Source organism: Ursus maritimus, unplaced genomic scaffold (assembly GCF_017311325.1).
Source record: "Ursus maritimus isolate PB19 unplaced genomic scaffold, ASM1731132v1 scaffold_19, whole genome shotgun sequence".
Taxonomy (NCBI): domain Eukaryota; kingdom Metazoa; phylum Chordata; class Mammalia; order Carnivora; family Ursidae; genus Ursus; species Ursus maritimus.
Window position 1 is genome coordinate 51003369 of NW_024424341.1, and position 26480 is coordinate 51029848.

Consider the following 26480-nt stretch of genomic DNA (forward strand, 5'->3'; position numbering starts at 1 on the left):
CACACACACACACACACACACACACACACACACACACACACAGGAAGGGAAATGTGACAGGGAAGCAGAAATCGGAGGTGGCCACAAGTCCAGGAATGCCTGCAGTCACCAAAAACGTGGGGCGGGGGGCAAGGAATGGATTCTCCCCTGGAGCCTCTGGAGGGAGTGCCGTCCTGCCGACACCTGCTTTCTGATGCTGGCCTTCAGAATTCTGGGACAATAGATTTCTCTGGTGTGAAGCTACCAAGTTTGAGGTCGTTCGACTCAGCAGCTTCAGGACACTCCTACCGGGACTTGACCAGCACTGAGTCACCGAACTGGGAAATGGAGGTGGCTCCTCTGTCCCCATTCTCGAGGGGGTTGGTACAGAAGCCCCGAGTCTCCCTCGAGCTCCTGCACCCTCCCTGCCCGCCGCCAGCCCGCACTCACCGGCAAGTAATGGCCGTTATGGGCGCAGCCGCAGTTCTGTACGGGGACGCAGGTGCCGTGGGAGAGCAAGAAGCGGTCATCACACTCGCAGCCCTCGAAGCAGCGGCTGGTGCAGCCCGTGAGGCCGGAGAGAGCGGCACAGGAGCCCTGGCAGGAGCGCGTGCAGGTGGAGTAGTGGCTGTGGGCGGGGCACTGGAGCGCTGCGAGGGAGGAGGCGGTGCGGCGGGTCAGGCCTGCGGCCCTCGACACTGACACTGACCAGGGCCTCCCCGCACGCCAGGATCTGGGTTGGCAGTGACAGGGATGCCAGCTACGAAAACAGCCTCCGGCCCTGCCCTATGGAGCTCATGTCAGTGGGCCCAGCTGGATCAGGGCTGCACCGGGAAGCAGAGGCAGAGGGGTCCAGGGCCAGAATGGGGGCAAATACAGGGAGTTGCAAGGACCCAGGAGAAGCCTCCAGGGTGAGGTCCTTGGCTCTGGCTGAGCAACTGGCGGATGGCGTGGCTGCCTGGAGATGGGGACTGGGGTCAGGGAATGGGAGGATCAGGTTTGGAGTAAAATGCTGATGTCATATGGGAACACAGCAGGTGTAAGGGACCCTGAGGACACCCAGGGGAAAGTGTCCAGGAAGCTGCTGGACCCCCGAGACTGGCAGTCAGGAGAAAGGTCGGGGCTGAAGACAGACAGTGTCCACTGTCAGCACAGAGGACAAATCGAGGGCCATAGGGGTGGATAATGGCTCTGGACATAGGTGCTGTCCCTGGGAGAATGAACGAGACATGGCCCTACTTTGAGAGTTTGAAGGAAACATAGCCCTAACTGTGGGTACCTGAGAGATACAGTCCTGGGCTAGGGATCTGAGGGGATATGGTCCCATCTTGGGGGGCCAGGTGAGCCACAGACAGGCTTTATCATGTGAGCTCCGGACCTGCCTGACCAGCCCTCCCGGGTCCCCACAGAAAGGGTTCAGGATGAGCCCTGAGGAAGAACTGCGTCTGCGGGTTCCGGACAGTAGACCCCTGAAAGGAGTCTGAGAAGGGCCAGTCAGGGGGCAGGAGGGAGGCCAGCAGGGTGTGCTGTGGGAGAGGCTGGGGAGACTTCCAGAGGGAGGGACTGCTCCTGAGATGCAGACAGGACAGGAGCAGGTCAGGGGGGTGTCCCTGAGCCCGGTCTGGAGTCTTCTGAGGGGCCCCCCTGGACACTCACGGCAGAAGCTATCTGTCCTCCAGGACTTCACGGTCCCACCGACCGCCTGGCAGGCCGCCGTGTAGGCTGCCAGGCTGCTGCAGAGGAAGGTCGTGCTGCCTTTGTGGAAACACAGGTCGTACACGCATTGGCGGAAGTACTCAGAGGGGTTCAGCACTGCGTGGCAGTCTGCGAAAGGGCCCTGCGGGTCCTGGATCTGACCACAGGCCTGGTTGCTCTCATACGGTGCCGTCTCCTCGGCCGAACACACGGGACAGCCGCTGGCCCCACAGCCCTCGCCACAGCCCTGGGAGGAGCTGGGTGCCCGCCACGCGGCTCCAAAGGCATCCACGCTGGGGGCCTCGGCGCCACTGGGCAGGACAAAGTCGTCGGTCCAGTTGCCGTTGAAGTTCCCACAGAGGCCACAGACCCGGCCACGGAAGGGGCTGGGGATGGATATGAGGACATGGGCATCGCCATCAAAGAGAAGCCGCAGTGCTTTGGTTGTCTGCAGAATCGTGTTCCGGCCCTCGGCAGTCACCCGCACGCGACCCACAGCCACAGGCAGGGCCACAGCCTCACCATCAATGGTGACCTGAGTGGAAAGGTTAGTGGGGTCAGGGACTCACAGAACCATGGGTGAGGTAGTCCCCGCAGACTCCTGGGGTGGAGCTATATCTTTTGCAGACCCTTTGGGGTTGGACCATTTCCCTTGGACTGCACGAGGGTGGAACTGTGTCCCCTTCAGACCCTCAGATCTCTGTCCCCCTCACTCGCCTTGGGGTGGGTTACAGCTCCCTCAAAACCCTCAGGGTGGGCCCTATTCTGCTCAGACCCCCAGGGTAAGGCCACGTCCACTTACCTTTGGCCCCCGAGCCAATGTCACAACCTGGCCAGCCACAGTAACCACCAGCTGTTGGAGATCACCGGCCGCATCCTTCTCAAGCACAATACTAAAGTCCTCGTCCTCAGGCTGTGGGTTGCAGACTTTGGCCAAAACGTAGGAGCAGGAGCCATGCAGGTCATAGACACGCCCATCAAGGGTAATGTAGTGGAGGCCCCTGTTGGCCACGCAGCGGCCACAGCCTGTAGGGTGGCAGGCCTGGACACCGTCCTCTACTCGGCACTCCTCGTAGGGCCTGCAGGCTGAGCCCTCCTGGCAAGTGACTTGGCCGCCCGACCCACACTCACAGCGCCGCTCACACTCAGGGCCGGGGTAGAAGGACTCGCCCAGCGGGTAGTAGAGGCCCTCGTGGAGGCATCCGCACTGGCCCACGGGCACACAGGTGTCGCCGCTGAGCACGAAGCCGGCATCACAGACGCAGCCCTCACGGCAGCTCTGCACGCAGCCCTCGGGCGCAGAGAGGCTTGGGCAGCTGACAGGGCAGGAGTCACCGCAGAGCTTGTAGTGGCTGTTGGCAGGGCACTGGAGGGCTGTGGGGACCAAGAGGGAATGAGCCAGGCAGGTGTGAGGGAGGGGACAGGGGAGGTGCGGAGTGGGAGAACCTGCCCAGGTGAATCTGACTGGGGTGTGGGGCCAAATGTATCTTGTATCTCTGGTCCGAATCCACCTGAGTATAGGTGGCTTGTGGATGTCTGACCCGGAGCCTCTGATGGAGTCTCTCTGACAAGGTTAGTGTCAGCGTGACTCTGACCATGTGTATCTGATTGGATGAAGCTGACAGGATACATGTGACCAAGGCGATGTGTCTGAGGGAACTGTCCTGGATGATCCCACCATGAACCTGTATGTATCTACCTGGAGCGATGTCAGGGTCATGATTCTACCTGGGAGTCTCTGCCCAAGTGCCTCTAACCAGGACAGTCCCTGTCTGAGGTTATCAGACCAATTCTCTCTGCCCTTGTGTATTTCAGTGTCCGAAACAGGGTAGGTGCATGGGACCAGCTCTCTAGGTCTCTCTCCAGGGGTACCGGAGAGAATCTACCCGACCAGGTGTATCTTGCTGTGTAGCTTTCGCAGGCTCAGCCACCCCAGTCCGTCTGACTAGGATATCAACACATGAATCTCTGAGAGGGTACTGGACCCAGGGTTTCTGTCCAGGTGTATCTGAGTCTCTCCCATTGCAGTGTGTGACCTGGTGCATTTCAGTGTGTGAATGCCAAGGTCGTTTTTGGACTGGACCTACCTGGCTCAGGGTAGGCAAGGTGGTGCCTAACCCCATGGTGGAGGAGAAGGCTCTTGTCTTAGAGCCGCGAGAAGGGGGAGGCAGGGAGACCCCCTACTATGTGGACCAGGCATGCATCAGTACTCACGACAGAAGTCCGGCCGCCTCCACTCGCCGAGCTGGGCCCCCGCGGCCTGGCAGACTGCCACGTAGGCCGCCACGGCAGGGCAGAGGCCTCCCGGATGGCCCTGGGCCTGGCAGGCGTCCAACAAGCAGGCCTGGAAGTACTGCTCTGGTGGCACGAGGCTGTGGCAGGGCGCCAGCGGGCCATCGGCGGCGGAGATCACGCCACAGGCATCCGGGCCGGCGAAGGCCCCCTGCTGCTCGGTTGTGCACTGCGGCGGGCACGGCCCAGGCACGCACTCCCCGCAGCCCGCCTCGCCGCCCACCTGCCATCCGGACGGGTTGCCGTCCACAGCCTTCAGGTCGTCGTCGGGGTCCTGGTTGTAGTTCCCGCACAGGCCACAGAGGGCGCCTGCGTACGGCGCCGGCACGCGCAGGCGCACGAAGCTGTTCCCGTCGAAAGCCAGAGAGAGCCCAGCGGCCGTGGTCACCACCACGTCCGCGCCGCTCACGTACGCGCGCAGGCGCGAGTCCAGCTGGTAGGGCAGCGCTACGAGCTTGCCGTCCACCTGCGGGCACGGGGTGGGGGTGGGGGGAATGAACGGTGCGGGTACAGGTTCGAATTTTGACTCCACTACCCACAGGGGTCGGGGGGGGGAGGGGTCGGGTGGAACTCTGAGACTGTGATCTACCCTTCGTAATAATAATAATGATAGTAGTAGTAGTAGTAACGAGCACCTATAGACAGATGCCGCTGCTTCCCCACACTACACTCTGAAGCAGGTACTTTCCTTAGACCCATTTTATACAGGAATAAACTAAGGCCAAACTATCTAAGAAATGGGGAAGCCATTGCTCCGAGCCCTCCTGCTCCAAGGCCTATACTCCGAACCCCTGCATCATGCCCCGCTAACCTGTGAAAGGTAATCAGGGGAATGGCAAACTCCTAACTGTCCCAGACAACCCCAGGGCTGGCATGTGCTCCCATCCAGGCCCCTCACCTGCAGCTGCTGGGGCCACTGGGCACTGAGGGTCAGGCTGTGTTCGTAGATGTGCAGGGTGACGCTGCGAGTGTAGCTGACCGCCTGGCTGCCCCGGTGCTCGTTGACTACAGTGACGGTGAAGTTCTCAGCCCCCGTGGGCAGCGCATTGCAGGGCGCACTCAGCAGGTACTCACAGTTGCCTTGGAAGTCGTATCGGTGCCCATCCAGGGTGACGTAATGGGGGTCACCCCAGGCCTGACACTCCGCTGTGCTGACAGGCTGGCAGCCATGCTGGCCCGAGGGCAGCAGCGCACATTGTTCACCTACCCCACACTTGGCAGGCTTGCATACTAGCGAGCCACCCCCAGGCCCACAGTGGCACCTCTGGGAGCAGGTGGCATCAGCCCAGAACTCACTGCCAGCTTCGTGGTAGGTGCCATTGGCCCAGCAGCCGCAGCCACCATCCAGGGGAACGCAGCGGTCGGCGCTCCACACGAAGCCCGAGTCGCACTGGCAGCCCTCGGCACAGGGGCCGTCACATGGCTTTGGGGTTGTGGGGGGCGTAGGGGACGGGCAGCTGTCTGGGCAGGCTGGGCCACAGAGCTCGTAGTGGCTGTTCTCGGGGCAGGCGATCTCTGTGGGTGGACCGAGGAGTGGGAGGGAGAGAGAGAGAGAGGGAGCGGTGTCAGGGGGTGGGGTCAGAGGATTGGAAGGAGACAGAGTTAGACAGAGACAGAGGGACAGACAGAGGGACCAAGGGAAACAGCAAGAGACACTGATAGACAGCAAGAGGGACACAGAGGAAGACCCAAACAGAGACAAGGAGAGAGAGAATGAGAAATGGAGAGGCAGAGAGACAAAGGCAGACACAGAGATAAGCGCCAAGAGACCGAGAGACAAAAACAGAGACAGAGAGATTGAGAAACAAACAAAACGACCCAGAAAGTCCCAAATGAGACCCATCCAGTCTGGCAGAGACAGGACCCCTCCCCCACCCCCAGCTCCTGCTCTGCTCCCCATTACTCACCACAGCCAGCCTGCTCCCTCCAGTCCTTAATGGCAATCCCGGCAGCCTGGCAGGCGGCAGCATAGGCGGCCAGAGCCTGGCAAAGGATGTCATGGGCCCCACCGCCTAGGCAGACATCCAGAACGCAGCCCTTGAAGAAGCTGTCGGGGGCCACATGGGCATGGCAGGCAGCAAAGGGGCCTCCCGCGCCAGGGGCCAGGGGCCCACAGAAGCCAGGGCCCTTGTACTCCTCCAGGCGATCCTCAGGGCATGTTGGACAGTTCCCCTGACATTCATCCCAGCACAGCGGGTCCCAGTCTGGAGCGCGCCAGCTGCCGCCCCAGACGGGTATCGAGGGAGCCAGTGTGCCATTGGGGAAGACTCGGTCGTTGCTGATGTTGCGGTCCATGTTCCCGCAGAGCCCAAACACCTCGCCATGATAGCTACTAGGCAGCGTCACCTCCACTCGCCAATCCCAGTCATAGCTGACCTGAAGCCCGAAGTCAGTCACCAGAAGCGCTTTTGATGGGCCCTGGGTCACCGAAATTCGGCCCCCGGCCAGAGAGACTGGCAGTGCTGTCAGCACACCGTTCACCTGGGGGTGAGGGGGAAAGGAGGTAACCAGAGCTCACTCGTGTGGAGGCTCCAGCTCTGGCCCCCTGCCTCCCTCCCTCATCCTGCTATGGCTGGCAGCTGCCAAGGCCTCTATCATGACCGATGAATGGTTATAGGTCATTTGATAAGCACTGCGGACATGGCTGGAGTCCAGGCCCTGGAGAATGAAACCTCACTCTGCTGCTTTTTCTGGGTCTCTTGCTCTCCATCTCCCTTCCTTCTCTCCTCTCTCTATCTCTCTGTTGTCTCTCCCTCTCTCTATATCTAGACTTCTTTCTCTTTCTGGATCTCTCTCTCTCTGGGTTTCTCTCTCTCACTCTGTATCTCTCTCTCTCTGTCTGGGTCTCCGTGTCTCTCTCACTCAGTGACTCCCTCCCTCCCTCATCTCCTGTGCATCTCTGTGTGTCTGGACATCTCTTCAAGTCACTTGACATTATTTATTGAGTGCCTACCCTGTTCCATACGTCTCTCTCCCCCTGCGGACTACCATTCATCTGCAACCCCCATTACCTTGGGCAGGAAGAGTGGCCCATCTCCACCCCTCCCTTGCCCGCATCCCTCTCTCCATCTCCCTGAATTTCACTCCATGTTGGAGGCTCTGGGCCTCTCATTTAGTCCCTCACAAACATTCACGGGCTCTCAGCCAGATCCCTGTTTCACAGATAAGGAAATGGAGGCCCACCAAGAAAAGTCACTCGCCCAACGTCATGCAGCTCACAAGGAGAGTCTGGATTCAAACCCAGGTCTCTAAAAAGGCAAGTGCTGAAGTCCTACATCAAAGCCCTTAGCAAAGGGCTGGGCTCGCTTAATTCCCAACAGAGAGGTGATGTTTGCTCTAATTATTGTTGCCTTCGCCGTCGTTTTGTTTAGGGCCTCAGCCAAGAGAGAGCCTTCAGCTCCTAACCGAGGCTGGCAGGACCCCTCGCCCCCACCAGGGGGCTCAAGGGGCCATGCTGCCCGACTTACCCGGACTTTGCCGACCTCTCCTTTGTGGATGGAGATATTGAAGCCGAGGGCAGACACGGTGACGAGCCTCACATAGGACACAGCAGGGTTGCCCCGGTTCTCATTCTTGGTGGTGACAGTGAAGGGGGTCAGGCCCTGGGAGCTGCCCCCCTCGGGGCCAGCTGCTGCTAGCACGTAGTTGCACGTGCCTTGGAAGTCGAAGTCCCAGCCATCGAAGGAGTGGTAGTGTGGGTCACCCCACAGCCAGCATGTGGCCTCGTAGTTGGGCACGCACACGGCCTGGCCAGCCTTCTCCTGGCAGGTCTCCTGTGGCCGACACGTCACACCGTGGCAGGGGTCTGGAGACAGGGAGAAAGGACATTCTGGAGCTGTCCAGCCTAAGGCCGGCTGCTCCCTGGCATCTGCCCCAGTCTACTGTACTGGTGCAGGGGGCTGCTGTGGTGAGGACGGATACCAGGGGCCTCCCAGCTGAGACCCACCCCCAGCAGTTTGCTGTCCAAGACCCAGGCCCTGAGGACCTTGCAGCCAAGACCCAGATGGTAGGGTCCTTACATTGGAACCCAGCCCCAAGGGGTCCTGTTATCTGTGATGCCAGCCCCAAGGGCATCCATGAGAGGGCATCCATGGCCTTGGGGTTTTCTGTGTTTCGGACCTGGGCCCCCCATTTCCCCATGCGCCTGAGCTCCCAGCCTTCTGGGGGGCCACCCCCTCTGAGACTCTGTCCAGGAGGTTTCTGTGCTACACCAAGTTACTAGAGGAACTTTCTGGTGAGAGCTTAATCCCAGAGACCCCAACATTTGAGACCCTGACCCTGGGGTCCCTGTATCCCCTCCTGGCTTGGGGATCCCTCTGTGTAAGACTCTGCCTCCCTGGAGTAGCTGCCTCTGAGACCCTGGCCTTGGGGACCTCATTTCTAAATCCCCACCTCTGAGGGTCTCTTTGTCTAAAACTCTGTCCCTAGGGTCATTGTATCTGCGACCCGTTTTTGAATCCCTGTGTCTAGGACTCCAGCCGTAAAACTTCCTCCTCACTCCCCCATGCCTGTTTTCAGTGTATCGCCTCTCAGCTCCAAATCCACCAGTAGAGCTGGGCTTTGTCGGGAGAGAGCGCTGGAGGGTCGAGGCAGGGGGTGTGGCTTCCGGGTGCCCTTCCTGCGTTCTGAGGCACTTAGCCAGGTCCATGGCCCCAGCTGGTCCCCTGGAGAGTCACTTAGGCTCTGCCTGCAGCTTCCCACTGAGTCCGGTAGTTTTGCCATCATCCCAGCAGGATCTCCCTGCCTGCAAGCTCCAGCCTGCACAACCTCTAAGCCACTGGGCTCTGGCTGTGCCCTCCAATGACAGCCGCCTCTCGGCCTCTCTCCCTTCCCTGGGTGCCCTGCTTTAGCCTTAGGGGCGGGGTCTGCTCCTGACATGGGCTCTTCTTGTGTTCATTCATGTTCTTCTTACCCCCCAGTACTTGATCTCATGCCACGATGGCAGGGTTGGGTAGTTAGGACTGAGACTCTAAGGCCTTGCAAGTTTAAACATTTACCATCTGGCCCTTTAGGGGAAAAGTTTGCCTATCCTTGCTTTATGCCGAGGGTCTCTGACACCTGCCCCAGGAAACCTTAGCCTTGAGGGTTCCCGCAGCCTGGATTCTACCATAAGAGTCCCTGCCTCCCAGCCTGGAGGCCCTCTGCCCCTGGCCCTGGAAATCCCCAGCCCAGGGGTCCCCAGGTTCAGACCTCAATCCTTAGTCCTCTGTGCCTCCCACTGTGAAAATCAGCGTTTCCACCACTCTCTGCTCCGGAGTCCCCGCCCTCCATTCCCAGCCCCGCCTGGGCCCAGCCCCAGCCCAGCACCTTTGGTGATGCAGCTCAGGACGCCTCCCGAGGGCTCGCACACCTGTCCTGGCTGGCAGCTGTGGGCCTGGCACACCACGCCTTCCCCGGCGTGGCACACACACTGTTGCTGACAGTTGTCGATGAGTATCACCTCGTTGGGCTGTGGGGACAGAGGGTGACGGCCATCAGGGCGGGAGCTGACGATGGCATTTCTGGCGTTCCGGGGCCACAAGGTCCGGAGAACACGAAAGGGGCATCTCTGAGCAGGGCAGCCCCTTGTCTGTGAACCTAAGGCACCGTAGGGCCTTGGGGCCCAATTCATTCATTCTTTCGTTCGTTCACTCATTCATTTTTTCCAAAATGCCCACTCAATATCTGCTGTATAGGAGAAGCAGCGTGACGCAGGGATTAAGAGCAAAGGCTCTGTATCGAGCACTAGGTATTATATAAAACTGATGAATCCCTGATCTCTACCTCTGAAACCAATAATACATTGTATGTTAATTAACTGAATTTAAATGTCAAAAAAAGGGTAAAGGCTCTGGAGCAAACTGCCTGGATCTGAAGCTTGTTTCTGTTATTTCCAAACTGTACCACTCTGCAAATTACTTAACCTCAGGGCACCTGGGTGGCTCAGTCGGCCTTCGGCTCAGGTCATGATCCCAGGGTCCTGGGATTGAGTCCTGCATTGCGCTCCCTGCTCAGCGCGGAGTCTGCTTCTCCCTCTCCTGCTCCCCCTGCTTGTGTGCTTGCAAGCACGCTCTCTCTCTCTCTCTCTCAAATGAATAAATAAAATCTTTAAAAAATTACCTAACGTCTTGATGACTCAATTCCCTCATCTATAAGCTGCTGATCATAATAGCACCTACCTAAGTAGTATTACTTAGTTAATAATACATAGGAAGTGTAGGGGGAAGGAAAAGGAAAAGGGGTTTTTTAAAAAAATAATCCAGGTTGGAGAGGAAACAAGATGGGGAAAATGTGGTTATCACTAAAGCTGCGTGATGGGTCCATGGAGATTTATTACACTGTTCGCTCGACTTTTGCATATTTGAAAATTTTCGTAATAAAAAGTTCATATGGATGTGCAACGCACCTGGACTGTGCACATGGCATTGAAAGCCGTAACTGGCACGTGGCAAGCACCATCTATCTACTCTTTTGCTTTTGTTGCCACTTTCATTTGTATGAGGAGAAGAGCAGAGAGGGCACCTGCCCTTACAGAGCTCGTGGTCCTTGGCGGGAGACAGACTTTAGACAAACAGTCAAATCAAAGAAAGAGGAGTGTGTAGGTGAGGGTGGGAGAGGGAAGCAGAGGGAGTTAATCTGCTGTGGCACAGAGACAGTGCAGACCTGGGGAGCCAGGGGAGGGTTTAAAGTTGCAGGGCCCACGGCCATGGAGGAAGGTGGCCCAAGGGAGCAAGAGTGAGGGCAGGGAGGCAACAAGTGGGAGATGATAAATGGGACCACAGTGGGGCAGGGGGGAGGGGAAGGGCTGGGTGGGAGAGACATTCAGGAGGCCAAGTGGACAGGCTGTGGGGTGATGGGCAGTGGAACGGGGTCCCGCACGAGGCCCCAGGCTCTGCCCGCCATGACCGGGTTCCTACCTCATAGTAGACACCGTTGTGGAAGCAGCCACATTGCTGGATGGGCACGCAGCCCTGGCCGTTACTGAGGAAGCCGGGGTCACACTGGCAGCCCTCAGCACAGCTCTCTGGGCAGTGCGGGGGGGCGCTGAGCGCTGAGCAGCCCAAGGAGCAGGTGTCTGCGCAGACCTCGTAGTGGCTGTTGGGGGGGCACTCCATCGCTGCAAAGAGGGAGTTCTGGTCACAGACCCCTCCCAGGGGCTCTGCGGAGGGGCTGCACGGCCCCAGGGCCTTCCCCTTCTGCGCCTCAGTCTCCTCTCCCTCTGCCCTTCAGTCCCCCTAGCCCGCCCTTCTCTGCCCCTTACTCACGACAGAATGATTCGGTCCTCCAGGGATCAACATTGCCGCCGGCCGCCTGACAAGCACTCACGTAGGCGTGGATATCGCTGCACAGGATGCTCTCGTTCCCACCACCCAGGCACAGATCAAAGACACAATCCTTTAAGGGACCCTGGGGATCAACCAGCTTGTGGCAGGCGGCCAGAGGCCCGGTGGGGCTGGTGAGGAGCCCACAGAACTTCTCCTGCTTGTACTTCTCCTCCAGCTCAGGGGAGCACTCGAGGTCTGAGTCGCAGTTCTCGCCGGGCTTGCAGGTGGGTGGTGGCAGGCAGGGGGAGCCTGGCACGGCCTCCTCCCAGGAGTTACCGAACTCGTTGGAGTTGCCCGCCTGGGAGCCGTCGGGCTTCTGGAAGTCATCCTTGGAGTCGCCGTTGTAGTTCCCGCACAGACCACGCAGCTGCTGGTAGTAGTTGCCTGGGACGGTGACCCGCACGTTGTACACGAGGTCATAGGCCACACGCAGGCCAAAGTCAGTGTCGATCACGACGTCTGAGCCGTGCTGAGTGGCGCGGACCTGGCCCTGGGCCAGCACCACGGGCAGCCTCATGTCCACACCGTTCACCTGGGAGGCGGGAGGTTCCATGTGTCAGAGGGGGCCCTCTGAGAGGGAAGACCCTAGTTCGAGCCCCTGCCTGACGTTGGAGATCCACGTGACCTCACTTCTCTGGACCTTAGTTTCCGTATTTGTAAAATGAGCGTAATGATTGGGTCGTGTAGTGGGTCGAATGGTGGTCCCCAAAGGATATGTCGACTCGAATCCCTGAATATGACCTTATTTAGAATAAGAGTCTTTGCAGACCTACTTCAGGTCATGATCTCAAGATCATCCTGGACGGGTGGGCCCTATGCCCAATGATGAGTTTCCTTTTACAATGATGAGAGCCAGAAAAGGAGACAGAAAAAAGAAAAGAGGCCATGTGAAGACAAAGATGGGTGGTTGGGGGGGGCATGGCACAGTCGGTTGAGTGACCGACTCTTGGTTTCAGCTCCGGTCGTGAGATCGAACACTGCGTCAGGCTCTGTGCTCAGCCTGGAGTTTGCTTGAGATTCTCTCCCTCTCCCTCTGCCCCTCCGGCTCCTGTGCGCTCTCTCTCTAAAATAAATAAATAAAATCTAAAAAAAAAAAAAAAAAAAAAAAAAAAAAAAAAAAAAAAAAGACTGGGATCGGAGTGTCGTGGCCCTAAGCCAGGGAGAACACCTGGACCTACTAGAAGCTGGAAGCTGCGTGGGTTCCAACACAGCTCTGCCCCCTCCTCTTCCTGGGACTCTGCCTGTGAGGCACCTCTCTGTTTGTTTCCTCATCTCCTGAGTAGGGTCCACGTGGTTACTGTCAGGATTATTTAAACCACCCCTGTCTTCAGAGCCAACTCTATGTGAGACGCTCTCCCAGGAGCATGTGCTCCCTCAGGGAGCTAATGCAAGCAGCTAATGCATGGCCAGTGCATAGTGGGCCCCTGAAAAAGTCAGCTCTTTATCAGGAACCTCATCATTAATCCTGCACAAGTACAATGGTCATGGGCCTGCATTTTAGTGAGATCCCTGGGGAGATTCCTCCACTTTCCACAGGAGACCAAATCCTTCTCAGAAAAGCACCGTGGAGTGTCCAGGGTCCAGTGCACTGCCTCCCGGCATGTCGTCCAAAGGCACAATTTTGCTGGGGCACTTTGGGCCAGTGATGGGACCTCCCCCTCTAAAGAATAAAGCAAATCTTGGTACTTCCAGAAGGAAGGATGAAATGACACTATGGATATGAAGTGTTCAGTGGCCAAAAAGATCAGGGGTCAGCAGTGTAAAAGCCATAGGTGCTGTTTCTGTTGTTGTTATGTTGGTGAGGGGTGATGGGGTCACCCCCAGATCATCCTCTGTCGTTGAACCTTTCCCATCCCCTGAACTTGCCCAGCCTCTGACTGCATCATGTTGCGGACCAGGAGACCAGGGACCAGGTGCAGGGAAGGTGCAGGGAAAGGGAGGAGGGGGTGGGGAGAGATGTTCAGAGGGGATAGGAAGGGACAGGGAGAGGAGAGACTGAGGAACAGACAGAGGGGGAAACAGCCACACGGGAGCAGGTCCCAGGTCCCCAAGGCCTCCTGACTCCTTGGCTCCCCACCCAGTGCTCTGACTGGCACCTCCCCTCCTTTGGGGACCCCGTGCCTCCCACATCCACTTGGAGCTCTGAGCTCCCTGCCCCTCAGCTGAGTGTTGCCCATGTCCAACCCGCAGAGCACCCTCTATCCCTCCCCTTCGTGTTCCACCGCTGCTTCTCACCGTGACCTTCCACTTGTTCTGCTCCAGCCGCAGGGTGAAGTTGGCCACCTGGACGGTGATCACCCTGGTCACACTGACTTTCCCATTGCCCCAGGCCACGTTCTCCTGCAGGACGGTAAACTGCTGCAGCCCGGGCCGGGTCTGGTGGGTCCGAGACAGCACGTACACACAGGTACCCATGAAGTCGAAGCGCCGGCCGTCGAAGGTGGTGTAATGGGGGTCTCCTGAGGCTTGGCAGGTGGCAGAGCCCACAACCACGCAGCCCAGGATGCCACCAGACGGCTGGCAGGCCTCCTGTGGGCCACAGGCGGAGGGCTCACAGGACACCAGGCCGCCCTCCTGGCATTGGCAAAGGGAATCACACCCAGGTCCGGGGTAGAAGGTCTGGCCTGGCGGGTGGTAGACGCCCTGGTATACGCAGCCACAAGAGGGCAGGGGCACGCAGGACTCACCACTGAGCGCGAAGCCCTCGTCGCACACACAGCCCTCATAGCAGTCGAAGCCACAGCCCCCGGGCACTGGGAGGTCCCCGCAGGACAGCGGGCAGCCGTAGGAACATGCCTCGTAGTGGCTGTGGGTAGGGCAGCTCAGAGCTGCAGGGAGAGCAGTGGTGAGCATGTGAGCGTCAAGAATCCTCTGCCCCCGGGTGACACACGTGCAGGCACACCCTCGCTCACACACTCACATGTAAGCCGTCCGGCTGCAAGGAGCCCCTCTGTTCAGTGGGGCCTGGGGGGCAGGTTATATCACAATTAATCTGGGCCTGATAATTAGGATTGTATTCCAACTTAACTGTAGTTTGTGGTTATCTGTAATGTCTTTAATGACATATCTTAAACATGTAAGTGAATATATAGCATGTGTGTGTGTGTGTGTGTGTGTGTGTGCGTGATCCATGCAATGCATTTGCGAACACAGTGGTTTTAATGTCTTCATTCTATAGTGGTATAGTAGGAGTAGGAGTAATTCTGTAGTAAATTGAAATCTTTGGCCCACGTTGTGAAGAGGAAAAAAATAATTCCTGTTCCTCTCCAAACTCCAGTCACTCCAGATGATAAGACAGGTGGTTCCCTCGAAACAAAACGAAACAAAGAAACTAAGACTGAGCTCAGTAAAGCCTCTATCTGTGCTGAGATGATAGCCACGTGTGGCCTTTTAAATCTAAATTAATTAAAGTTCAATAAAATAGAGGATTTAGTTCCTGGGTCACACTCGCCCCATTGTAAGGGCTCCATATGTGATTGGTGGTGAGCATGAAGGACAGCTCAGGGGCACAACATTGCCATCGTCACCCAATTTCTATTGGACAGAGCTGTTCTAGATCCTACAGCCAGCTTACAAGAGAATCTGGGGACAGAAGACAAGTTAAATAACACTTTGAAGAAGCAACTAGCCAAATCCAGAAAGTAGGAAATTCTGCAGGACAAATGACTTCATTTTTTCCCAATAAAGAAATCGCCCGAACAAAATAGATAGAGGGGCGGATATGAGATAAAGCAAGCACAGTAAAATGTAGACTGCAGAATCTAGACGGTAAGTGTATGGGTATTCACCGTAAAATTATTTCAATTTTTCTACACATTTGAAAATTTTCATAATAATGTGGGGGGGGGGAAGGAAGAGGCTATTACAGGATGAAGATGATTTAAGAAAATCAACCCAGTGCTGTGTGTGGATCTGCTCTGGATTCAGATTCAAACAAATTAAAAAAAAATAACAAAAAACCTCACATTTTTTTAGACAATTGGGGAAATTTGAACCTAGGTTGAGTTTAGACGATGTCAGTGTTATTTTTGTTACTGGTAAGAACAGCATTGTGGGGGCGCCTGGGTAGTGCAGTCGTTAAGCGTCTGCCTTCGGCTTAGGGCGTGATCCCGGCGTTCCGGGATCGAGTCCCACATCGGGCTCCTCGGCTAGGAGCCTGCTTCTTCCTCTCCCACTCCCCCTGACTGTGTTCCCTCTCTCGCTGGCTGTCTCTCTGTCACATAAATAAATAAAAATCTTTAAAAAAAAAAAAAAAAGAACAGCATTGTGGTCATGTTTCTTAAAAGTTTTATCTGCTGGGGATGTTTACTTAAGTATTTATGGGAAAATTCATACGTCTAGAATTTGCTTTAAAATATTTCAGCAAAACTGGGGCACCTAGGTGGCTCAGTTGGTTAAACGTTTGCCTTCGGCTCAGGTCATGATCCCAGCGTCCCAGCCTCCCTCTGCCTCCCCCACCCCCACCACTCGTGCTCTCTCTCTCTTGCAGCCTCCCTCTGCCTCCCCCACCCCCACCACTCGTGCTCTCTCTCTCTTGCTCTCTCTCAAATAAATAAAATCTTTAAAAAATAAAATACAATATTTCAGCAAAATAAAAACAAACAAACAAAGGGGGTGTTGGAGGAACTGAGAATGGCACAACACTCACCGTCGTCAAAGCTGGGGCTGGGTGCATGAGGTAAGGCCCCACCCTGGCCCCCCTCTGCCTGATGTCTGCGTCCTCACAACCCAGTCTTCTAGAACTGCCCCAACGGGTACAAGCACAAGAGTCGTCTTAAGGAAATACGAGATTCTCAGCGTCCACAAAGGCCACAGAAGGAAGCAATTAATGGTACGAGTTCAGGAGCCAAACTGCCTGGACGCAGGTCATGCTGCCTGGCTGTGTGACCTCAGGCAGATGATTTAATATCTCTGTGGTTCCAACTGCTCGCTTTGTAAACTAGGAATAGGAACGATCCCACCTCACAGGGTGGTGGTGAGGAGGAAATGAGAAGAACCCTGAGAAACCCTTAGCACGGGAACTGCGCCGTGGGAAGTGTGCCACACGAGCGCTGCCCATAGGGACAGGAACCCCTCCTAAGACGACCGGCCTGAGACCGAGCTGCATCTCCCTTCCCACTGTCCCTTTGGTGACCCTGCTTCCTCCACTTAACAGGAGACAACTGTGCACTCCCCACCCATCCTGAATCAACACGGTGTGTTGCCCAGGGGCATGGAAACCTCTGGGGACACAAAGGGACACTTCCAAATACTGCTGTGAAGTGTGGGGACAATGCATGATGAATCCTTCCTGGGTAAGGGATCGGGACCAACGTTGGAACAAGATGGAACAAGGGTCTGACAGAGCTGGCTGCCCAGAGGATAGGAAAAGTAAGTTTTACAGCATCTCCCTGTGTGCCTGACCTCCCTACAACTCAAAAGGAGTTCAGAGTGGAGTGACATTGCTGGGCCAGAACCCCTTCCACCCACTTATTAGTATCCTATATACAAAAATCAAAAACAGAATTGATGTTGAACCTGGTCTCGCTCAACAGCAGATGTGAACCCTTGGAGGAGGGGGGGAAGCTGCATCCATCTCTCTAAGAGATGTCTTTCCAGTACATTCTACTCTTGATGTTGAATATTTTTTTTTTTTTAAAGATTTTATTTATTTGACAGAGACAGAGACAGCCAGCGAGAGAGGGAACACAAGGAGGGGGAGTGGAAGAGGAAGAAGCAGGCTCATAGCAGAGGAGCCTGACGTGGGGCTCGATCCCATAACGCTGGGATCACGCCCTGAGCCAAAGGCAGACGCTTAACCGCTGTGCCACCCAGGCGCCCCATTGATGTTGAATATTTTTATCAGTCGTGTACTAATGATACTTGCAATGATAACTCACTCCATCTTTTTTTTTTTTTTTTAAGAACTTTGAGTCTGATGGTCTCGGGAATTTCTGAAAATAATGAAATGTTCACAGGTGTCTATGTTTGTGGCAGAGAAGTATGATGGGGATTGGGACAAACTGATGACGGCCACCCCTTCTTCTGGGCTTGGCCATGGTCCTGGCTTTGGCTAATGGGACGATAGCAAATGGGACACCAAGGAGAGGCTGAAGTGTGCTTGCCTACTGGGGCTCGTCCACGCCTGCTGTTCTTTGGAACCTTGAGACCACTGTGCGAAGAAGCCTGCACCAACTGGCTGGAAGATGAGACTGAGTCAGCAGGGACAAGCAGTCCTGGCTAAGGTCCCCCAAGCCAACCAGCCTGACAACCACCAGATGTGTAAAGTCAGGCCATTGTAGACCATCCAGCCCCCACAGAACCGCCAGCAAGACTGCAGAGATAAACCAGCTGGCTCAGACTAGGTCAGCCCAGCAGCCTGCAGAATCATGACAAATAATAACTACGTGTTGTTTTTATCCCCTTTTCGCTGGAGATGTTTGTTACACAGCAAGGACTAACTAATGCAGTGATCAAAAAAGAGACTTTTATGTATATCAGTATATTACGTTAGGTTAAATTCTGCTGGAACTAAAAAATCATTAGAAGGTCAGTTCAGGAGAGCAAGAATTTTTTTTTTTCTCCTGTTTTCTCCCCCATTATATCCTCAGTGCCTGGAATATAGTAGGTGTTCAATAAATATTTGTTGAATGAATTAATTAATGAATAGTAGTTGAAGGAGAAAAAGAAATGATGTGACATGCATGTATTTATCATGTGTATTTCAATGGACAGTGATGTGCACCATCCACGCAGATGCTGTAAAGGAGTGAAGAGGGCCAGATGGTGACCAAAAACACTGGAGAAGGACCAGGCTTCTTCTAAAGGCAGCACTGCTACTCATCTCTGAATGACAGCTGCCATACAGGAATTAGACCCCGGGGCCACCAGATATTTTCAGTCATCTTACAAATATTTACTGCATCTGTGACTTCCCAGGCATGTAACTGAATCTTCCTAAGCCTCTGTTTCCTTATCTGTTAAATGGGTATAACCGTGGTCCCTACCTCAGAATACCTTTCTAAGAATTACACTAATTAATGCTATTTATATGTTAATGAATATTCATAAGGCCGAGCCCCCCAGTTGTACTCACGGCAAAACTTCTCAGTCCTCCAGGGGTGCACAGTGGCCCCGGCAGCCTGGCACGCAGCAGTGTAGGTGGCCAATGCCTCACATAATGGCCCAGACTGGCCTGGCAGCAGGCAGCGGTCATAGACACAGTCGCGCAGAGCACCCTGGGGGTCCAGCGTGCTGTGGCATTCGCGGAAGGGCCCCTCTGGGTCCGCAAGGATCCCGCACTCCTTCTTGCTCTGCAGCTGCTGGGCCACCAGGGAGTCCAGGTTGGGACAGTCCCCTGGCTCAGTTGCTCCGCAGCCTGGCCTTGTCTCCTCTTGCCAGCTGTTCCCAAAGGCCAGGGCATTGGCCGCTTGGCCTCCACCCCGCAGAGCCAGGTCATCATTGGGGTTCCCATTGAAGTTCCCGCAGAGCCCACATAGGGCCCCAGCATAGCTGCTGGGCACCTTGGCAATCACACGGTCATTCCAGTTGTAGGTGACAGTCAGACCAAAGTCTGTGCGCACAACGGCATCTTGGCCCTGGCGGAACACCTGCACCTGCCCATCTGCTGCCTGGAGGGGCAGGTGATGAAGGATGCCATCCACCTGGACAGAGATGAAGGAGGGCCAAGGGGTCAGGGTATTCATGGCTGTGTGTCCCGCCCTTCACTCGGCTCCAACTATTCTGAACTCCTTGCTGTTCTCTTGAGCACACAACACTTGGTTCCACCTCAGGACCTTTGCACGTGCTCTTCCCTCTGTCTGGCATACCATCTAGCTGTCTGCAACCTTCAGCTATCAGCTTAAATCCAAATCCCTAACCCATGGCCTTCAGAGCCTACAGGATGTGTCTCCCCATTACCTCCCTGAACTTACCACCTCCCACTCCCCCTGCCTCACTCAGTCTGCTCCAGCCACACTGGCTTTCTTGTTATTCCTCTACTTCTCTCAGTTTAGTCCAACTCTAAGGCTTTTTTACTTTGCCAAGAACATCACCCAACACTGCCTCCTGGCCACTTCTCCTTCATCCTTCAGGACTTGGTACAAAGCCAAGCCTCTTCCCTATGAGGTTTCATTTCACTTTGGCTCTGTCCACCTCTGTGCCTGCATCACCTGCCTCATCACTCACTCAGCCTCCCTGCTGTCTCCCCGAACACACCAGGTGCTCTCCCACCTCATGTCTTTGCACTTGCTGTGCCCTCCTCCTAGGATACCACCCAGCACACTTTAGTTGGCCAATGCTACTTCAGATGTTGGGTGTTAGCTTTGATTCAAACCCCTCACAATGGCCTAAAAAGCCCTAGATGATCTAAGCCTCACTGTTCTCCAATTTTGTTCTCCAGTACTGCCCATCCCCACCCCTGCAACTCCAGCCAGGTATTCTCATCTTCTCCTGGACTCAGCGAGCTCAACCCAGCCTCAGGGCCTTTGCTGTGCCTTCTGCTTGTGACATTCCTACCCTCTTCCATGTCCCTATTCTTTGCCTGGTTGCCTCCCCATCATCCTTTATGTCTCAGTTTAAAATAGAACCCCTCCCCACCAGGCCTTGCTTGTTCCCACTTTTCTGACCTCGTCTCTTACCAACCTCTCTATCTCATCCCCCCAGCCTCACTCTCAAGTACAGCCGTACTGGCTCCGTGCTGTCCTCCTGTACTCTTCAAGCTCGGTTCAGCCCAGCCTTTGCAACTGCTGCTCCCTGCGCCTAGGAACCCCTGCTCTTCACCTGGTGGCCTCTTCTTTGTCCTTCGGGTTTTTGTTGAAATCAAGACCTCCATCATAGTCATCCCCCACATCATCCCCTTCCTCCATTCCAGCCCCCTGGGCCTCCAGGCTGTTCCTCTGACCCTCTTATTTGTTCCTGCCTCAGGCCCTTTGCACTCACTGTTCCTTCTGCCTGGAATACTGTTCCATCCACTTCTGTCTGCCTGTTCCAGGAGCGGCAACAGGATGTAGTGGTTAAGAGCGTATGGACTCTGGAGCCAAACAACCTGGCTTCAAATCGTGGTTCTGTCACTCACTAGTTGTATGACCTTGAATAGATAACTTAACCTTTCTGTGTCTCAGTTTCTCATCTAACAAGATAAGCTATTTCACACAGTTGTTGTAGAGATTGAGTCAAGCATTTAACACGTAGAAGTAACTTAGTATGTATTGGCTATGATTGTTCCAGACTCAGTTTAAGTGTCATCTCAGAGAGGTGGGAACATAAATATGAATCATTATGCCCTCTGTTTATCTAGAAGTTTCTCTATGCCAGACACTCGGCTTTATGGGCAAAATTTCCTTTCCTCCAAGGTCATCCTGAGGATTCTGACCTAAGGCCTGTAAAGGGTTTAGTGGTGGTGCCTGGCACATGGGAATTTCCTTCGTTTTTTCCATTTCCAATCCATCCTCCTTCCCAGGACATGGGCCACTGTCCCAAACCGCTCAGTAGTAATTATTTACTAGAGCTGTGACTCTTACAACCCCGCCTCTCGATTTTTATCTTTTTTTAAAAGAGAAAAATCAGTGGTTCTTGATTTCTGCTGGGTAGTGGACCCGGAGGACAAACTACAGCCTGGAAAGACAGTCACACAGCTAAGGAGACGCCGCGCCGCCTGCCTTAAGCACTGGCCACAGGGTCTTCTAACAGACCCGGCCCATCCGGGGTTCAGAGCCCCTTCTCCTTAAAGGGGATTTCCTGCCCTTCTACCCGCCCTCCCCCGGCCCCCGGGTCTCTCACCAGCACTTGCCCAGGGGACTCCCGGCGCACGGTCACTTTCACGCCACGGGCCTCCACGTGCACGGCGCGCGTGTAGCTCACGGTCTGGCTACCCCGGTGCTCGTTTTCCACCAGCACCCGGAAGGCCTGCAGCGCCGCGGCCTGGCCGCAGGAGCCGACCAGCAGGTACGTGCAGGTGCCCATGAAGTCGAAGCGCCGGCCGTCGAAGCTCACGTAGTGCGGGTCCCCGGACGCCTGGCAGCTCCCAAAGTGGTCGGGGTAGCAACCCAGGAGGCCGTTCTGGACGCGGCAGCGCTCGCCGGTCGGGCAGCCCTGCGTGTCCTTGCAGCTCACCTGCTGGGTGGCGCCGTTGCAAGTGCAGAGCCGCCGGCACTGCTCGTCTGCCCACACCTGCTGGCCCGGCGCGAGCGGGCGGCCCTCGTAGATGCAGCCGCACGACGAGGCCTCCACGCAGGCGCCGCCGCTGGCCACGAAGCCCGGGAGGCACACGCAGCCCTCCGCGCACGGGCGCCCGGAGCAGTTGGCGGGTGCCGCCTGGGAGTTGCAGGTGGCGGGGCAGGCGGGGCCGCACTGCTCATAGCGGCTGTTGGCAGGGCAGGACAGGGCTGCGGGGGGGAGGAGACGGAGAGAGAGAGCCGGGACGTGGGTCAGGATAGTGCCGGGCCTGGTGGGTGCTCTGTCGGAAGGCTCAAGAGGACTTCCTTCCCCACACCCTGCTCCTTCCCTGGAGCTCCCCGAGACACTTCCATCCCTCTGGGTGCTGGGGCCCCAAACCTCAGAGACACAGTTGACTCCTTTCCGCCTTCATTTTCACGGACAACCAATCTGTCAGTAAGTCCTGTGAGCTCCATCGTCAAAATCTATCCAGAATCTGTCCCCTTCTGTCGCCATCGTCCCCACCCTGGTCCGGTCCCCCCCAAGCAGCCTCCTGCCTGGTCTCCCCCATAACCCCATTCTGCCCTCACAGGCTGTTCCTCACATGCAGCCAGAGGGGCCTTGTGAACACGCGATGTCCCTCTCCTGCTCAGAGCCCTCGTGTGGTGCCATCTCAGGGAAAAGTGGGGGTCCTCCTGGTGGCCCATGAAGCTCCCCATCATCTGCACCCATCGCCTCTCTCCTCATCTCCTCTCACTCTCCCTTTGGTTCACTCTGTCCCAGGCACAGATGCTTCCTCATGGGTCCTCACACTCCCACCTCAGGGCTTTGCACTGGCTGTTCTCAGGGTCTGTACTGGCCGTTCCTCCGAAGGCAGTGCAGTATGTGGTTAAGAGAAAGCTACTGGAGTCCAGATAGCTTTCCAACCCCAGTCTCCCATTTTTAGCTGTGTGGTTGTGAGCAAATGACTCCAATCGCCCTGTGCCTCAGTTTCCCCATCAGTAACATGAGATGATAATAGTACTGACCTCACAGGGTTCTGAAGAGTCAATGAGTTCATCTATGCAGAGACAGCCCATAGCATCATTACTACTTAGCTGACTTCATTGTCTTATCCTGCTTTTGCCTCCAGTGTCCCCTTCCCAGAAAGGCCGTGCCTGAGCACCCTCTTCATGAGCCTCCCGTTTGCTCTTATCACATGAATTTTGTTTCTTTTGCTCTTTAAAGATATTCCATGGTTTGCTGCTTACTACTGTCTGTCTCCCCTGCTAGGCTATAAATTCTGTGAGGGTGGGGGTCTGGTCAGTCTCAATCCCCCCACTGAATCGCCAGGACCAAGGACAGGGTCTGGCTCACAGGAGATGCTCATTCATTCAGAAATGAACGAGTGGATGAATGGATTCACCAGCTCCTCCTTCACACCAGGCATTGGGGGAACTCGGGAGGGTGGGTGTTTACTGGGCACTGAGGACAGGGGAGTGCCTGAGACAGGCTCCCCGTGGCCTCAGTGTCTCCCCCAGACTTACTCCCCCTCTGGAGTCCCCATCTTAAGCCCTAGGCCTGGGCCTGGACACCTCCTCTTCCCTGTGCACTAGACTTTCTGTCTCCTGAAAATTTCTCTGGGAGCCTCTCAAGGGCGGGGCAGGTGTGTGCTGGCCCCCACAGTGCCAAACACCAGCAGAGAGATGGGGTCAGATAGGGGCTTGTGGAATGCATGAATGAAGGCGTGAATGGGTAAGTGGGTGGACACCTGACTAAGGAGCTTAGACTTTACCCAGAGGGCACTGGGGAGTCATGGAAGGGCTGTGAACGAAGGGATGTTCACATCTCTGCTTTGGGACTCGGAGGACTGCCTCTCATGCCAACTTTTGCACATGCATCCTCCTCTCTCAGCCTGGAACCCACATCCTGCTCCCCCTTTTTCTGTCTCATTTCAGTTCCTCCTACAGGTTTCAGTTTGGGCATCCCTTTCTCTAGGAAATCCTCCTCAACCCCCCAGGCTGAGTCGAGAAGCTTTCCTAGTCCCCTGGACTTCCCCCCTCCTGGCCCGGACCACTCTGCCTGTGCCTGGCAGAGCCCAGGAGGGACCACCTTAGTGGTCACCGTCTAGGAACACGTCTGCCCCAACCTTAGGCTCGCTGTGGGCACAGTCTGGCCATCTTGGCCATCCCTGTGTCCCTGGCACGGTCCGGCTGCAGGCTGAACCTCAACAAGTGCTCAGATATTGAGCAGATGCAAGGAGTCCCCTGCCTCCCACCACGCGTGCTCCCAGCCCCGCGCCAAGGGCATCACTCACGACAGTGGGCCAGCGACCTCCAGTTCCCGACGGAGATGCCAAGCTCCAGGCAGGCCTGGGCATAGGCGCTGAGGCTGCGGCACAGGCTGGGCCGGTCCCCGTTGACCACGCACAGGTCGTACACGCACTCCTCCAAGAAGGGCCGGGGGGGCAGGGCGCTGTGGCAGACTGCAAAGGGGCCGTCAGGCTGGGTCAGCATTCCGCAGAGACGGTTGCCCTCGTAGTGCTGGGCCTGGCCTGGGGTGCAGGAAGGGCAGTCATTCTGGCAGCCGTCGTCGCACAGGTAGTCCCCATCGTCCAGCTTCCAGCTATTGGCAAACTCCACGGGGTCAGTCGCCAGCTCTGAGTCGTAGGTGAGGAAGTCATCATCAGGGTTGTTGTTGTAGTTGCCGCACAGCCCGCACACCTGGCTTTGGAAGCGCTCCGGGAGGCTCAGGGCCAGCTGGCAGTCCCAGTCGTAGGTGACGACCAGCCCGAAGTCCAGCTCCACTATGGCCCGTGTTCCGCTCTGGTACACGCGCAGGCGGCCCTCGGCCAGGGAGGCGGGCAGGCGCGAGCGCTGGCTGTCAATCTGCAAGGGGTGGGGGTGGGGAGGAGTGGGTGGTCAGATCCTGTGTGGTCAGATCCTGTATGGTCTGGCCCTCACCCCTCAAACCCTCCCCACTCACTTCCCCCTGCCCCAGCTGCCCTGGGATTCTTTCTTCCTGTTGCTGCTACCGACGAAGCCTTGGGATCTTTGCCATCGCATCCCTGTGGCCTGAAATGTTCTTCCCCTAGACGCACCCATGGCTCACTCCCTGACCTCTGACCTCTTACAAAAGCTTTGCTCAGCTGTCACCATGGCAGTGAGGCCATTCCTGACCACTCTGTTTTATGTGGCAACCCTTCCCTACTCCCTATGCCTTTCCCTGCTCTATTTTTTTTCCCCTATAGCTTCTAAGCTTCTAACATATCATTTGCAAATTTCTCATGTTTACCATCTGCCTAACTCCATAGACTGTCAGCCCCACAAAGACAGGGATTTTTGTCTGCTTTGCTCATGGCTTCACCTCCAGCACCTAGAACAGTGCCTGACGGAACCACAAGTGCTCGATGAGTGAATGAAGGCGCTGCTGTGTTAGACAAACATTCACCGGGCACTCCCTCTGTGCCTGGCCCTAGCTGGGCGATCCTGGGAGTGATGACAGAGACAACCCAGACCCTGCTCTCCTGGGGCTCTCAGTCCAATGAGGGAGACAGACTGGTCACTATATCAGAGTGATCAGAACTGGGATTGTGGAAGCACAGGAGGGTCTGGGAGTCTAGAAGAAGAGTCAGATCTGATGTAGCAGGTCAGGGGAGGCTTCCTGGAGGCAGGGACAGCTGAGCTGAGCTGTGCTGTAAAGGATCACTGAGGGAAAGCCACGAAAAACAAGGGGAAGGGTATTCCTTCACAAATATCCTGAGTGGAGAGAGTCTGGCCGGGAGGTGAGGGGCGTGTCTCTCTGTTCCTTGGGCCCAGTTTCCTCTTTCTGAGCATTTCTTCTGAATTCTTTCTTCACACATGCTTGTCTTAGTCAAGAGGATGGGGTATGAGAAAAGGAATAACAGGCAGAGGGGAACATATGAACAAGACCCAAAGGTAGGATAGATCTTCATTTGGTCAGTGAGTCAGCAATGCCCCCCGAGAGCCCTCCTGCTTGTCCAGGTCCATGTTGGGCAGTGCCGTGGGAGGCAGGGACCGAGATGCCCACAGCTCTCAGCGCAAGGAGGCTAGACATCTCCATTTTTAAATGACACAAGTGATATTCGTTCATTGCAGAAAACTTATAAAATGTTCAGGAGCAAAAATGAGGAAAGAGAAATCACCCGTATTGCTGTGGACAAACACACACACACACACACACACACACACACACACGGGTACATTTATAAATCCTGCCAGGGCTTTTTCTACCTTTTAATTTATATGTATTTTTCTTTTTAGGTAATGAGACCATGCTGAAGTCCCCATTTCATGAACCCCTTTTTCTCCCCGCAATGGTCCTGGGGTCATCCTATCATGATGCTATCAGGAGCTCTAAACCTCTGTCGAGTTTGTAAGGATCTGACAAAAGTTACAGGGCTCTCTCTCTCTCTGAAAGCCGCACAGCAGATGGAAAATTCCGCACATAATTTCGGGGACTTGAAGTTCCTCTGAGTTTGTGTTCAATCCCTCTAGATCTCGAGAACACCTACTTTACTCCCCTTGCTTATTAACCTCACAGATCCACCTGCACACCTGCACAGCGAGGGGGTGCAGAATGCTCGGTGCCGTGCCATTTGCCACTGTGAACAAAGCACCCATCCGCGGGGGGCTGAGTTAACTGAAGGACGGGCATCCATCCAATGCAGAATTGTGCAGCGTAAAGAACAACAACGACAAAAAAGAAAGCAGAGGCTCCCTTTATGTTGATATGGAAACAAAATCTACCATACAGTGTAAAAAGCAAAATGCAGAACACAGCAGACAGTACAGTACTCTTAGGGGAAAGGTAAGAATGTAGGGTTACCTTGCTTGTATTGGCATAAACAAACCCTAAGTGAAACCTCAAGAAATCAATAAAACGGGAGAGCAGGGGAGGGGTGGGGAAGGGAGAGAAAGCAGATGAAGACAGGAGTGACAGCCAGACCTTTCGCAACATGCCCTGCTTGTTTGAGTTATGCCGATGCTTTACCTCTTAAAAAAAAAAAAATGAATCGCAGCAACACGGAAGAAATTCGCAAGTTCTATGCTGAGTCAAAGAATCTTCCCGCACATG

General features: G+C 55.5%; 1 protein-coding gene across 1 annotated transcript in view; it reads right to left on the bottom strand.

Moving 5' to 3' along the window:
* LOC103661090 (Fc fragment of IgG binding protein) overlaps positions 1–26480 on the bottom strand; it is a 40589-nt gene that overhangs the window by 8405 nt on the left and 5704 nt on the right. The window contains exons 4-17 of the mRNA XM_040634415.1: positions 23701–24271; positions 21030–21634; positions 18346–18913; positions 13506–14098; positions 11211–11802; positions 10648–11062; positions 9274–9467; positions 7434–7771; positions 5874–6447; positions 4865–5481; positions 3889–4432; positions 2477–3048; positions 1636–2209; positions 430–629 (exon numbers count right to left, since the gene is read on the bottom strand). Of these exons, the coding sequence (XP_040490349.1) occupies positions 430–629; positions 1636–2209; positions 2477–3048; positions 3889–4432; positions 4865–5481; positions 5874–6447; positions 7434–7771; positions 9274–9467; positions 10648–11062; positions 11211–11802; positions 13506–14098; positions 18346–18913; positions 21030–21634; positions 23701–24271 (6957 nt within the window). The remainder of the gene's footprint in view (positions 1–429; positions 630–1635; positions 2210–2476; positions 3049–3888; positions 4433–4864; positions 5482–5873; positions 6448–7433; positions 7772–9273; positions 9468–10647; positions 11063–11210; positions 11803–13505; positions 14099–18345; positions 18914–21029; positions 21635–23700; positions 24272–26480) is intronic.